Source organism: Prionailurus viverrinus, chromosome C1 (assembly GCF_022837055.1).
Source record: "Prionailurus viverrinus isolate Anna chromosome C1, UM_Priviv_1.0, whole genome shotgun sequence".
Classification (NCBI taxonomy): domain Eukaryota; kingdom Metazoa; phylum Chordata; class Mammalia; order Carnivora; family Felidae; genus Prionailurus; species Prionailurus viverrinus.
In genome coordinates, this window is record NC_062568.1 from 74,763,531 (window position 1) to 74,776,647 (window position 13,117).

The 13,117-nt window shown below is 32.0% G+C and overlaps 1 protein-coding gene across 2 annotated transcripts in view; it reads left to right on the top strand.

Moving 5' to 3' along the window:
- Window positions 1–7,541, top strand: part of ARL5A (ADP ribosylation factor like GTPase 5A) — a 28,987-nt gene extending 21,446 nt beyond the window's left edge. For both annotated transcript variants that reach the window (XM_047869340.1, XM_047869341.1), the window contains exon 6: window positions 1,143–7,541. In XM_047869340.1, the coding sequence (XP_047725296.1) occupies window positions 1,143–1,191 (49 nt within the window). In that variant the 3' untranslated portion in view covers window positions 1,192–7,541. The remainder of the gene's footprint in view (window positions 1–1,142) is intronic.
- Window positions 7,542–13,117: the final 5,576 nt, after the last annotated feature.

Sequence of the window (13,117 nt, forward strand, 5' to 3'; positions counted from 1 at the left end):
GTTCTGGTCTCAACATTGTAAAGATTAAGATAATGGATATTAAATGCTTAGCATGGTTCCTAGTTTGCTATTAGGTAACTTCTGTTCATTTAACAGTTTGGAGTTAATCTGTTTGCTTATTTTTTGTACCATTTCCTGTTAGTAGTTTAAAAGTAAGGAATCTGGTAACAGGAGGGAAAGTATGGGCCAACACCAAAATAACCATTTTTTTTTAACCTCATTGTGATTTCTTCTTTTTTTATCTTCTTTTATAATATTAGATTCATACTTCCACAAAAAATCTGGGTTGTGGTGTTTTTCAATTAGGTGCGGTAGCATGGTTTCTCATACCTATCAAACTTCCTCATAAATAATTATATAACAATCTTTAACAGTCTTCTTGTTATAATATAATTTTACTCTTGGTAAACATTTAGTTTGTTTTATCATAGTGAACATTTCTTTCTGTATTTTGCATTGCGTTCAATTATACCTTATTCAATAGTAACTAGTATTAGTGATGAGAGACTTTATTTCCTTCAAATTTTTTAAATATACAGATGTAATATACATATTACAAATATACTTTGTTTTAGCAGCTCAGCTACATATTTAGTTTAGTATCCTGCCACTTTTACCTCATTTATATCGTGAGCATTTTATCATACTGTAATATAGTCTTCGAAAGGAAGTTTTTAATATTTCATCATATGAATGTTCTATAATTTAATTTTCTCTATTTCTAAGTAGTTAAATTTCACCTTTACCCATTAAAAATGCTTTGAACAGTCTTATACATCAACCTGTCCTTGTGTCTGATGGTTTTTTTAGAATATATTTCTAGAAGTAGAAAAAAGGTAGAGTATTGATATTTTAAATATTTCTGATACACATTGCTAAATTATTTTCTGTGGATATTCATTGTATAATTACTCAGCTCCTTTTATGTGTCAGACAGTATCCTAGGCACTAGAGACAAAAAAGAACCAAAAACATGGATGTGTGTATGAGAGTATGGCTTCACCACAGTAACACCAACATTGGGTATTAATGATTTTTTTAATCGTTGTTGTTTAGGTAAATGAAAAATGGTATCTTCTTTTAGTTTGTTGTTCATAGTTTTTTAGTTGAATTTAATCAAGTGATTTTTATATTCTTTATAGATTATGCCAAGGACTTGAATGGATGATGTCACGACTTAAGATTAGATGATCTCTACTGACCTCTTCTCATAGACTTTGTATAAACGAAGTGCTGGACTTTATCTGAAAGCTGCAAAAATTAATGGTTTAGATATATTTATAATAAACTGATTTAAACTTTTTCTATAAGAAGAATAATTAAGACCACTTATTTGAGAACAAAGATGAAGTCTCATTTTCCAATCTGCTTTCTCATTAGTCCCTTCCAAAGCAAAGTCTTTAAAGCTGTGATTGCCATTTTTCTCATAATGAATCCTCTCAGGACATTGTGTAGCCTGTGGTAAGTACAAAGGGAGAAGGAGACATTTCTAACTTTAAGAGCTTTATTGTCAGTATAGGCCTCCCTAGTTGAATGTTGTTCTCTTCTTGTTCCATTAAGTCAGAATACAAATCAGCACAGATATTCAGTTTCCAATATTTTAAAATGTAAGGTGACTTATGAAAAGTATTTTGCATAAGGTTGTGTATCTATTGTGTATATACCTCAAGTTCAAGTTTATGGCTTTGATTTATGTTCTGAAGAAAAGCAAATAACACAAAAGGTAATACTATCCTTAGTTATAACCGTAATGAGATGAGTACTGGCAGTGGTGTTAAGTGCCATTTTGTGCTTTCCCCTGTGTTCTCTGTATTGTACTAACTAACCCCCAAAATCATTGAACTGCTCTGAAAAAAAAAGAAAGAACGAATGAAAAAGAAAGAAAAGGAGAAAGCTCGACATTTTGTACCTATTTTTTTGTTGTTCAAATTACATACATGAAAACATGTAATCTGAGTGGAGTATCTGCAAATTTTTGGCTTAGTGTTACGAATGGACAGAATTTCACATTGAGCAATCCTTGTTCCCTTTGTTGGATCTATGCCATCTGAATTACTGAGAAAAATGTTAATCCATTAATTAGTCAATCATTAATTATTAAAATTATCAAGTGATTTTTTTCCCACATTAATTGGAAGCTATTGTGTAAAATATGCCTACCCAGAGAAGTATCATCCTATAAATATTACAAAATAATTTACCTAGAGTCTTCTTAGGTACTGAATTATACAAGCATTTAGAGTGAGTTTGAGATGAAAAGTACTTATTTTCTAAGCAACAAAGGTTATTTCTTAATTTGAAAATTTCTTATTTCTGGAGTTGGGATACTTTTGAGATTTTTTTGTTTCTACACTTTTTTCTTTTTCACTTCTTACTAACCAACGTGAATGCATCGACAGCTATAAAACACAATTTTTTTAATGCTTTTAAGAGTTTGGTTTAAAAAGTCGATCAACACATGATAAATTATTTTTACAAAAGAAGTAACTTGGCGCCAAATATCTTATGTTTGGTTAGGGTATTTTGTTTTTCACTGAAAATGGAAAGATATGAAGGTTGAAAGTATTTTTATTGTAATTGTAAACAGACTTATCCTAAATGTGTTCACACATAGTTTTGGGTACTCTCTTTGTATATGTTTCATGCCCTGAAAATCTGAAGGCTGATCCAAAGTGGCATGTTTTAGAATATTCAAGAAGAGAAGTAACTACCTTTAATATGAGCCTTTTGGATTTCACGCAGATTTTGATGAGGAGTAATAGTATATACTACAAGCATTGACAAAACTTTGAAAGTTTCTTTCTGTAAAATATAATATACTCAGTAGCTAAATCCAAGTCAGGCATGGGAGATCAGTGTTTAACAGTGGATGTTTTGTGTTTTATATTTATATTATAATGTTCGTAATGCAAGTATAACATTTTAATATTTGTCAACTTGCTTTTACAAAAGTAAATTCTAAATTACTAAGCTTTATTTGTTCATATGTTCTCATACTTTTCAAATCACTATTAGGAATCACTTGTTTTATATTAAAAACTCCCTTAAAAATCCATTTTGCAGATGTTGCATTTTCATCTGAGATAAATATTCTGTAAAGTAGTCCAGCAAATCTACATCTTTTACCCTATTTATCTTTTAATTTGAATTTTCATGGTTTAGTCTTGTGGGTTACTGCCATGTGAATTCAGCAGTATACCAGCACATTCCCTTGTCGACAAGCTGTTGGCTAAAATTTATTCTTAATTGGATGTTTAAAGCATGCACTGCATTGTTACAGTTGGTTTAGTGTAGTAGGTTATTGACATGGCATCATGGGAATGCATGAAGTCTTATACCACATTTATGAAACATTATTTTTTGTGACATTCTACCTTTCTAGGCCAAGCATTAGAAATAAGGTTGTACCTGTATGCTTGTACATAAAACCAAAATTACAATGAGGAAAAAATTTTAATTCATGTATAAATATACATCAAGATAATTTTAACAGTGTTCTTTCCAAATATGACGAGCCTTATGAATAGTTATATTGGCAATTTATATGTAGTTTAAGTAGAATTAAGTGAAGGGCAATGCTTTTGGTTTTTAATATGCTACTTTTGGGGGTAAACAATCATCTTATTTAGAGTCATTGTGCTTACCTCTGAAAAGAACAAAGCCTCATACCCCTGTACATGTGGCTGGATTAAATATCCCGTGTTTGATATTAATTTTGAAAGTCATACAGTTATTCTTGATATCTTGATAAAAGTAACCATATGCTATAAGCATTTAAATGTGTTTAATTTTGTGATAATAGCATTTATAAAGTATATCTTACACATTATATTGAGGAGTCTCATTTGAAAATTTTCAGTTCTTTCTAACTTCTTTGGCTCTCATGATGGGCAAAGAATATAGTGAAGGCAGGTGGTTTGGGGGACAGGGGGAAGTGGGTATGGAATATGACATTTTGCCTTAAGAATAAAGTGCTTTAGCACTGCTGCTTGGCATTTTTAATGCAGATAGTTAAAGTGATTTTAGAAGTGTGGCATGAGATGGAAGAGTGTTGTTTCTGGCCTTTACGAAGTGCCTCGTAGGTAGTTAACAGAAAATACAGGGAGCTTGAGGAAAGGCAGGAAGTCCCTGAGATGTTCTTTTCTTTATTGTCTGAGTGTATAGAATTAAGATGCCTGGAAATGGGATTTTATTGTCCTCTCTCATAGGCACTTTACATTTCTTGCTGTGACTACAGCAACCACATACAGTACAGACAACCTCAAAATCTGTTTATATTAATGTAAATAGAAAACCTATAGACAGCTTTCTAGTTTTCTCTGCAGGCATTTTTGGGAATATATCTGTAATGTGTTCTACTTTGTATGTAGAGGATAGCAGCACATCCCAGATTATCCTGTGGACTTTGGGGTCATCTTCTCTCAATTGCCCAGTTGTATCTTGGCATCAGTCCCTCTTTCAAGGCTGGGTAGAGGCAAGGTTTCTTTGCATGACTTAGTAACCCCTCCCAGATGTCCAAATGTACTCTAAAACTTCCTGCTTCAGGATCAGCTTTCTCATAGCTCAGCCATCCCTTGCTCTCCTGTATCTTCATTCACAATCAGTGAAGGTATGTTACTCAGTCTTGGAGGTATTCTAAACTTTGCCTTACAGCCGTTGTTCCCCAAACCACCAGTTTCTAAGTAGGTTCTCTAGTTCTTGGCTGTGTCCCCACTACTGGGTTTATGTATTGATTTGTACTTTGCTCATTAAGAGTGTATTGTTAGGGTTGTGGGGTATGTCAGAAGATTGGCTTGCTGTATATACAGCAAATAAAAGCCAGTAGTAAAATCCTTCATACTGTATTTAACATTTTAATGTTTCTTAATTTTAGCTTCATATGCTGAAAAGCAGATTCAGAAAGATAACAGAACTACCTAGACTTTGCCAGCTCCTTAAGCTGCTAGTTACGCATGGAAGGGATTACATTATGTGCATGTTGTCTTCCCATTACCAAAAATCGATTACATTTTGGAGGATACCCATAAAACTATTTGAGTTAGAAAAAGATGCCAAACCATATGTATATGCAGTATTTACCCTGAAGATATCCTTAAAACCATAGCTCACATTCTGTTTTTTTCCTCGTGTTTACTTAACACAGATAAACATTAGATGTCTAAAAGAAATAGTAATGAGAAGCCTATCTTTACAAAATAAACCTGTTGAAATGGACTTTAGAAGACATCAAAATCATCAACCATAATATGTTGATTCTGTATAGATATAGACACAGTATAGAACATACTAATTTAAAGTTCTACCTGTATAAAAGTAGAACTTGTATATCATGCTTCCTCAAAGAATATATGAGTTTTAAGACCATATCAGTGAGGTAAAGGAAGGAGAGTTTTAAAACTTTTGATGCTAAAAAATGGCTGTTTCTATTAAATCCTAAAATGGTGTGTGGAATTGTGAAGAAATTATAACAGGATACAGTTGGGTTGCTTATGCAATTTTTTAAAGCAATTGTCTAATTGTTGTTGTATTGTTCTAAAAATTAAAGTTTATGGTCTTGCTTATTAGATATCCTGTTTTTTGAAAGAAGATGCCCATAGTCTGTACCCAAGAAGTGCCTAAAATTGATTTGTGTGGGTTTTTAAGTTCGTCTAATAAATTATATGTGTTTTCTATGGTATTATATGTTTGGAGTACTGATGGCACAGCCCTGAGGATTTCTCAGTCACAATTTGTGCTTTATTTGAGGGGAAAAAAACAAAACAAAAAACTAGATAACAAACCATAGTTTAGGAAACATGAGCAAAACCATTTCTTCTCATTCCTAATAAAAACACGCCATTGCCTTTTAGTTACTGCAGAGGCTAGAAAACTGAACTGTTTCTTTTTTTTTTTTTTTTAAATAGTTTTCACACAGAAGATTGTATTGTGTATTTTAAAACCTGAGTAAAAGTTTATTGCTTGTATAAGAGTATCCTCTTAATTCTCCTCATACTTAGTGGTTAGTAATTTTGATTTTATCATTTAGATCTTGATCCATTTTGTTGCTCAAGACAAATCCTTCCTCTTTGTTTAGATTCTACTTACAAACTAAAATATTTGATAGACTGTTATGTTTTCATATTTCCTTCCTACCTCCCTCCTTTCCCTTCCTTTCTCTCTCCTTTCCTTCCTTTCTTTTTTTTTTTGACCATAGAGTGGGACTATAAATTCTGGGGGCAGAGACTTGACGGTATTTTCAGTGATTTACAACCACATTGTGTTTATATTTTAAATGATCTTGCATGGAAAAGTGAAATGTGTACATGACTTTAAATAATTGTATACTACTGTCTTCTCCAAAACTTCTACATTGGTGATATACAGAATTCCTCTAATTATTTTTGCTTAAAGTAGCCATTTAGATTGGAGTAGACTTTTCTTATATTGTCCCTCTGTGGTTTTTTGAGAGGAGGTAATACCTGCAGAGCACTTTTAAAGATATTTTCTGGGTTAATGTTCAAGGTAACACATTGAAGAGGAAGCTATAATTACATCTAAGAAGGGCTCTTTTGGTTGCTAGAGATGAGAAAAACATATACTAATTTTAATTGGTGCTTAAAATACATTTTACTAACAGTATTGATTTTAAAGATGACACATTTCTTATAGTCTTCTTTGTTTATTGTATTTTCCTAGAGAAGCCTAGATGAAGATATGTTGTAAGTAGTCTATCTACCCCTCCCAAATTGAGCTCTATGTTTATTGACATACTTGAAGCCACATTTAATACAACAAAGAAATTAGGAAACCTTTTGAAAGTTTTTAGGTTTGTTGTATTGGAATTTCCAATATGATAAAAGGTTTTAACTCAAGCTTTGCATGCATGAAGAGGCAAAAAAATCTGTCTTATCTCTTTATCTTTTTTTGAACTTGCATTTCTCTGAATCCTAAGAAAATTTTGCACTCAAGGAATATTCCAAAAAGTAAGGATCTTTGAGCATGTGGGTGCTTTGTAGTTCATCACTGCTGATGTGTGTTAGAAAACTAGGGAAATCATGCTTCAGGGCCTTCTTGACAAGAAAACTTCATGGTGGCTGGAGGATATTTATGTTTTTGCAGAGGCTGGGAGGGAGTGGCAGATTGGAGTAGAGACCCCTCAATTGGTAAATCAGTCTGATCAGCTGCTTCGCAGATGTGTTACTTCAGTATACTTACAACAGTGTTCTTATGTCCATAACTCACTAAACTGTCAAGCTCCAGAAATGTAAGGCATTGGTCAGGTGACCAGTGGTAGGGCCTTGTTTATTAAGAAATAAAGGAATCGTGTTAAGGTATGTTTGGGGGGAAATGACAAATAAGGTTTTACTTGTGAATTTCCATGTTTAATATGTATATTAACTTTTTTTTTAAGTTGCATGTTAACCTGGGATGAAGTGTTGCCTCTGCTTTATGCTTTGAGTAAAAAGGAAAAAAAAAAAAAGATGGGTTAAATTGTTACTTTATTATGTACTATTACATATACCTTTTCTTTTAGAAGGGGTTAATTATAATTATTATTCACACATCTGTGTTGTCAGTGTTTTTATTCTGACTCATTCTCTGAATATGTTTAGATTTATTGATGATAGCTTTACGTACTGGCCAGGACTGGGATCTGCCAATGCAATTGAAAAGATATGATAGCTGCATTATGCAAATGATGAAAAGATTGTCCTAATCTTCTCTAGGGACTTATGGAACTTAGATAATAAATACAGAGCTTTCTATCTTTTTCATCTGGATATTTGACTTGGCCATGAATCAGGTAAATAGCGACCAGTTTATGTGATTAATTTGTCTTAAAATATGAGAAAAGTCCGGTCATTTAAAATGAGTATCATTAAAGTGAACATTCATGAGAATGTCTGATAGTAAACAAGAAAAATGAAGAAAAGAAGTTGAGGGTGAGGAGTTACTCCCATGCATATGCTTATTTGAAAATTGTGTGTCTCCCTCCACTGGAGTGTAAGCTCCAGGACAGCCAGTGACTATGAGTCTTTATGTTTACCAGTTGGTATCTCTCCGAACTGAGCACAGTGCTGAGCATGTAAGAGGTGTTTGATTTATATATGTTGACGAATTAATGAGTGAACTATTAATATTTTTGTGGGTTTTCCCTCCATAGATAGGTTTTTCTTACCTGTGTAATTATAACATACTGCTTGATTTAATTCTTAGTTCTTATTTAATTCCGCCTTATTTCAGACGGGATTGAAAGTGACTGTATGTTTTTCTCATTAGCTCTTGTGATAGAAATCAGATTTATTTCCTTAAAAATGATGTTCCTAAAAACATCATGCAGTGTAATACGTATATACGAATTTTATTTATTTGAAACGTGTATGGATTGACAGGTAGGCATGTCAGGAATATACCAGAGTTTATTGTAAGCATCTGCAGACATTGAAATGGTAAATGGTGCAACAGCTCTTTTGGAAAAAAATCTCTATCATCTTCCTGATCTTTATGCCCTTTTTTTTCGTTTTTACATCTGGAGTATCCCCCTTTTGCTACTAAATAACCTTTGTCCCATGAAAGAATGAAACTTTCACAACATAAAATAGCCTCTGACATTCCTGTGAACTGGTTTCTTATGACTGGTACCAGTGTTTTGTGATTCTGGGACTTTGACTTGCTTAAATGACCAGTTATTCACATCACTACATGCCTTACATTTTAGCAAATCATTCTATATCAACATGGATGAAATCTTTTTGAAACAGTTCCAATGTTTGGATGCTTCTAGGTTTAGGATTCCCAAATAACATTCTGCTGTATTTTCATTATTTTCTTGTACAAGGAACATTGTGATGGACATATTCTACTGAAAGCTTGGTTCATAGTTAGGAGTATTTTTTTTGTAGTTACGAATATTCTTTTGGCTAGAATTTCAGAAGTGCAACTACTCGGATTAAATGATACGGGATTTCAGAGTGTCTATTCATATTTAATTAATATTGTGGGTTTTAAAAAACCTTTTCCACTTAAATAAAAGGATAAGCGTGTTGTCTTATTTTGAACTTAATTATTTATTGATACTATTTTTCTGTGTATTTCAGTGTCTTATTCTTTCACTCTTTTCATTATTAGAATCTTAGTGTTTTTCTTATAAATCAGTCGAATCCTTTAATCATTATTTTTGCAGACTTACCAGTTTGCCCCTTTAATTTTTATAATTATCTTTATAGCATATAAACATGTTTATTAATATAAAAAATTCACATAAGAAAACCAGGAAAGAGATATAATAAGCAAAAATAACATTAAAATCATCCATTGTCCCACCATTCTAAGAAAATCAGTGTCAACACTTTGGGATGGACATGTATATATTTGAGTGTGTGTGTTGAACATAGAATTCTAAAATGCCCTGTAATTTTTCCACAATATACTATAGACATTTTTCACATATAAAAAATTATTTTAATGATGTATTTGCTGTTTGGGTCGTCCCAATTTATTTAACCAGTCTTCTGTTGATGTACATTAACTTGTTACTTATTTCTCACCATTAAAAACAATACTGCAATTAATACTTGAATTTAGTTTTCATTTAGTCTACAAGTCAAGTATCTGTGTCAAAGTGTATGGACTTTTAAAAGACATGACAGGGGCGCCTGGGTGGCGCAGTCGGTTGAGCGTCCGACTTCAGCCAGGTCACGATCTCGCGGTCCGTGAGTTCGAGTCCCGCGTCAGGCTCTGGGCTGATGGCTCGGAGCCTGGAGCCTGTTTCCGATTCTGTGTCTCCCTCTCTCTCTGCCCCTCCCCGGTTCATGCTCTGTCTCTCTCTGTCCCAAAAAATAAAATAAAATGTTGAAAAAAAAAAAAAAAGACATGACATATTTCCCAATTGTCTTTCCCAACGTATACATACATACATACAACCATATGTATGTATGTATGTATATATAGGTAGCATACATATATGTGTAACATGCATAAATGTGTAACGTACATATATGTGTAACACACACACATATATATATATAAAATATTCTTCCAGCTGACCCTTTTATTTAACATTGGGTAAGAATACTGTCCAGTTTTATCATGTAGCATTAGATGACCTGTCTTCCTTCTTAGTGATGCTTTCCTGCCAGCATGTCAGTGTACAACTCTCAGCATTCAATGCTATTTCTTTTACTTTTTTGTTAAACGTTCTTTGTCTTACAGGAAGTTCATATTCAATTTAATAATTTGGACTATACTCTTTCCCAAGTGTGACTGAATTCCCATTTCATCATTCTTTCGTAGGAAAATTGCTTTTGATGAACAAGTTATTAAGTTGCAGGAACACATCTTTATTTCGAGTGATACTTGTTTCATTTTTTTAAGTCTCAGCTGATCTCTGGGTAAAAAGTGATACCTCACCTGTATAGTTACATTTCTTTGGTTTATAACTGAGTTTGAATATCTTCATAGATTTTTGGTCATTTTATATAAAAGTGTGTGTCCTTTGTACATTTTGCTACTGGCTTTGTGAAAGTTCTTTTAAAGAATATTAATCTTTTGCCGTGTGTCATTAATCTTTTTACCTTTTTTATGGTATCTTAAGTTGTTCTCATAAAAGTTTAAAATTTTAGTTGAATATGTTAGACTTTATTGTTTGTGCCTCTTGTTCAAAATTTTTGTGTGGGTAAGATGGAAAATAACATAGCTAATGGTTGTAGGATATTTTTATCTGTACTCTGAGTGGATAATAGTCACTATTCCTTACTCTCCCTTAATAAATGGTTTATAGTTAATGTGATAGGATCAGTAAAGAGGATTGACTTAAGTGTTCATAAGGTTTTGCCTTTTTATCAGATCCTACCTAAGCCCTACATTGAATACAGTTCAGATATAAAATAAGTGTTGGAAGTCCTGTGCTAATTCATTCAAAAAATACATTGAATGTCCATCTGTTAATGTCTGACATACTAAGGGATATATTAAATTATATGATGAAACGTACGATTAAAATGTTTTTTACAAAGGTTTTAATAACGTGGGGAAATGATGATTGTGACATGTTAAGTGGGAAAAATGGATACAAACTTTTAGATGTAGTTGACCTCAAAATAAGTATAGAAAAAAGAGGAAGAAAATATAATATTATTACAAGTTGTAAGGCAATAGCATTATGGTTGTTATTTTTCTAATTCTTTATGCTTTTGTGTATCCTAAATATTCTATATCAGGCATATTACATTGATAATTAGAAAGCAGTATTGGATCATTTTTTTTGTTTTTAGAATCATCTTGATGACAAGGAATACAAAAATAGTTTTTAATTTATAAGTAAATGAGATGCTTGGGTTTTGTTTCTTTTTGTTCATCTAATATTACATTTGGGGACATTATGAAGAGAGATCAAGATAATTAATAAAAATTGATTAACTAATACAATACCAATTGCAGTCTCCATTGCAAAGTTGAATGATTTTGATAGAATTCTTATCAATTGTTGTGGATATAAAAAGATTAACTACTGGGGCACCTAAGTGGCTCAGTTGGTTAAGTGTCTGACTTCGGCTTAGGTCATGATCTTGCAGTTCATGGGTTCGAGTCCCGCTTCGGGCTCTGTGCTGACAGCTCAAAGCCTGGAGCCTGCTTCAGATTCGTGTCTCCCTCTCGCTCTCTGCCCCTTCCCTGCTCGTGGTCTGTCTCTCTCAGTCTCTCAAAAATAAATGAACATTTATTTTTTTTAAAGATTTAAAAAATTTTTTCTTTTAAAGATTAACTACTGTTTTAATTTATTATCTTGATATTTCACTGCTTTTGAAGGTTTCTTGAGCATAGATCATCTTTATTCAGATGGTGATTTTTAAAAGACACAAGCAAAATGCAATGAGAATTAGAAAAAACTATTATTTCTAGTGGGGGATTCAAGAAGTTTTCGTGTAAGTGCGGTGGTATTGTAAACTAGACACTGGACTGGATCACAGCCTGGGTGTAAGCATAGGCCTGCTATTCCGGTATGCATGACTTTATGCATATTTCCAGTGCTTTAAAACCTCAACTTCACTAGTTTTCAAGACCTTTTTAAACAATGGAACCCTTTTTCACAAGTGGTATTCTGTGGAACGCTTGTATAAAAAACAGGTAAAGTTGTTTTATTTCTGTGCATTTTCTGTTAGTTACCATAATATTTACTGGGTAAAAACAAGAGCAGTTTAATTAAAATTAAGTTTAATTTAAACTTTACATTTATTTTTAAATTTATTAATGTTTCACAGTCAATCTTTGAAAGTCAGAAAATGATTGACCAAAAATGGAAAGGATTGATTTACTAAAGATAGAAATGATAAGATTGGAGTTAATGGTCATACTGTACATATAAATGATGCTAACATTTTAGCTTTATGTTAATAAAACTTAAATGATGTTTTTTAGGGAGAGCAATAATTATTTTAAGAAAATGTAAAATCTTTTTCGGATTATAAAGTCACTTGCTTATTTTTGTATTTAAAATTATAGTTTAATGGACTGCTTTTACTAATATTTGTCAGATAAGAACTTTTAATAAAAGATGGGACTTAAATTTATACAACATTTTGTCATGGTGAATATGGATTTCAAATATTTTGTTTTTTCAATTATTATTTGATTGAATAAACTAAGTTATTTGATTCAGAGAAAATAATTTGCTACCCCTTAAAATGAATATAAGAACCCTTCTATGAAAAAGCAAAATTGATATATGAATGAAGGTCGGAAGGGAATGACCCCAAATGGTTAACAGTAGCTTTCTCTAAGGAATGGGATTGTGGGAACAAGTCTAAGTTTTATATCAGGTCTAAAAATGACTTAGTTATAACTATTAAATTATTTTTTAATTTAATAATTATTAGGTTGAATTGTTAATTAGTATCAAATATTTAACAGTGTGTTAATTATTGATAAGTTGGAAAACAGAAGTATAAGAATAAGAAGTATAAATATATTCAATAAATAATGAATATAAGCAAACAATATATTATTTCTTAAAATTTTCTACTCTTAGTATCAAAATTAATTGTAATACACTGAAAATTAGAAAACGAGAACGCTTTAAACAGTAATTGTTTCAAATGTATTAAATGTATTATAATTAAAACTACTTTGACTTTAGAAGGGA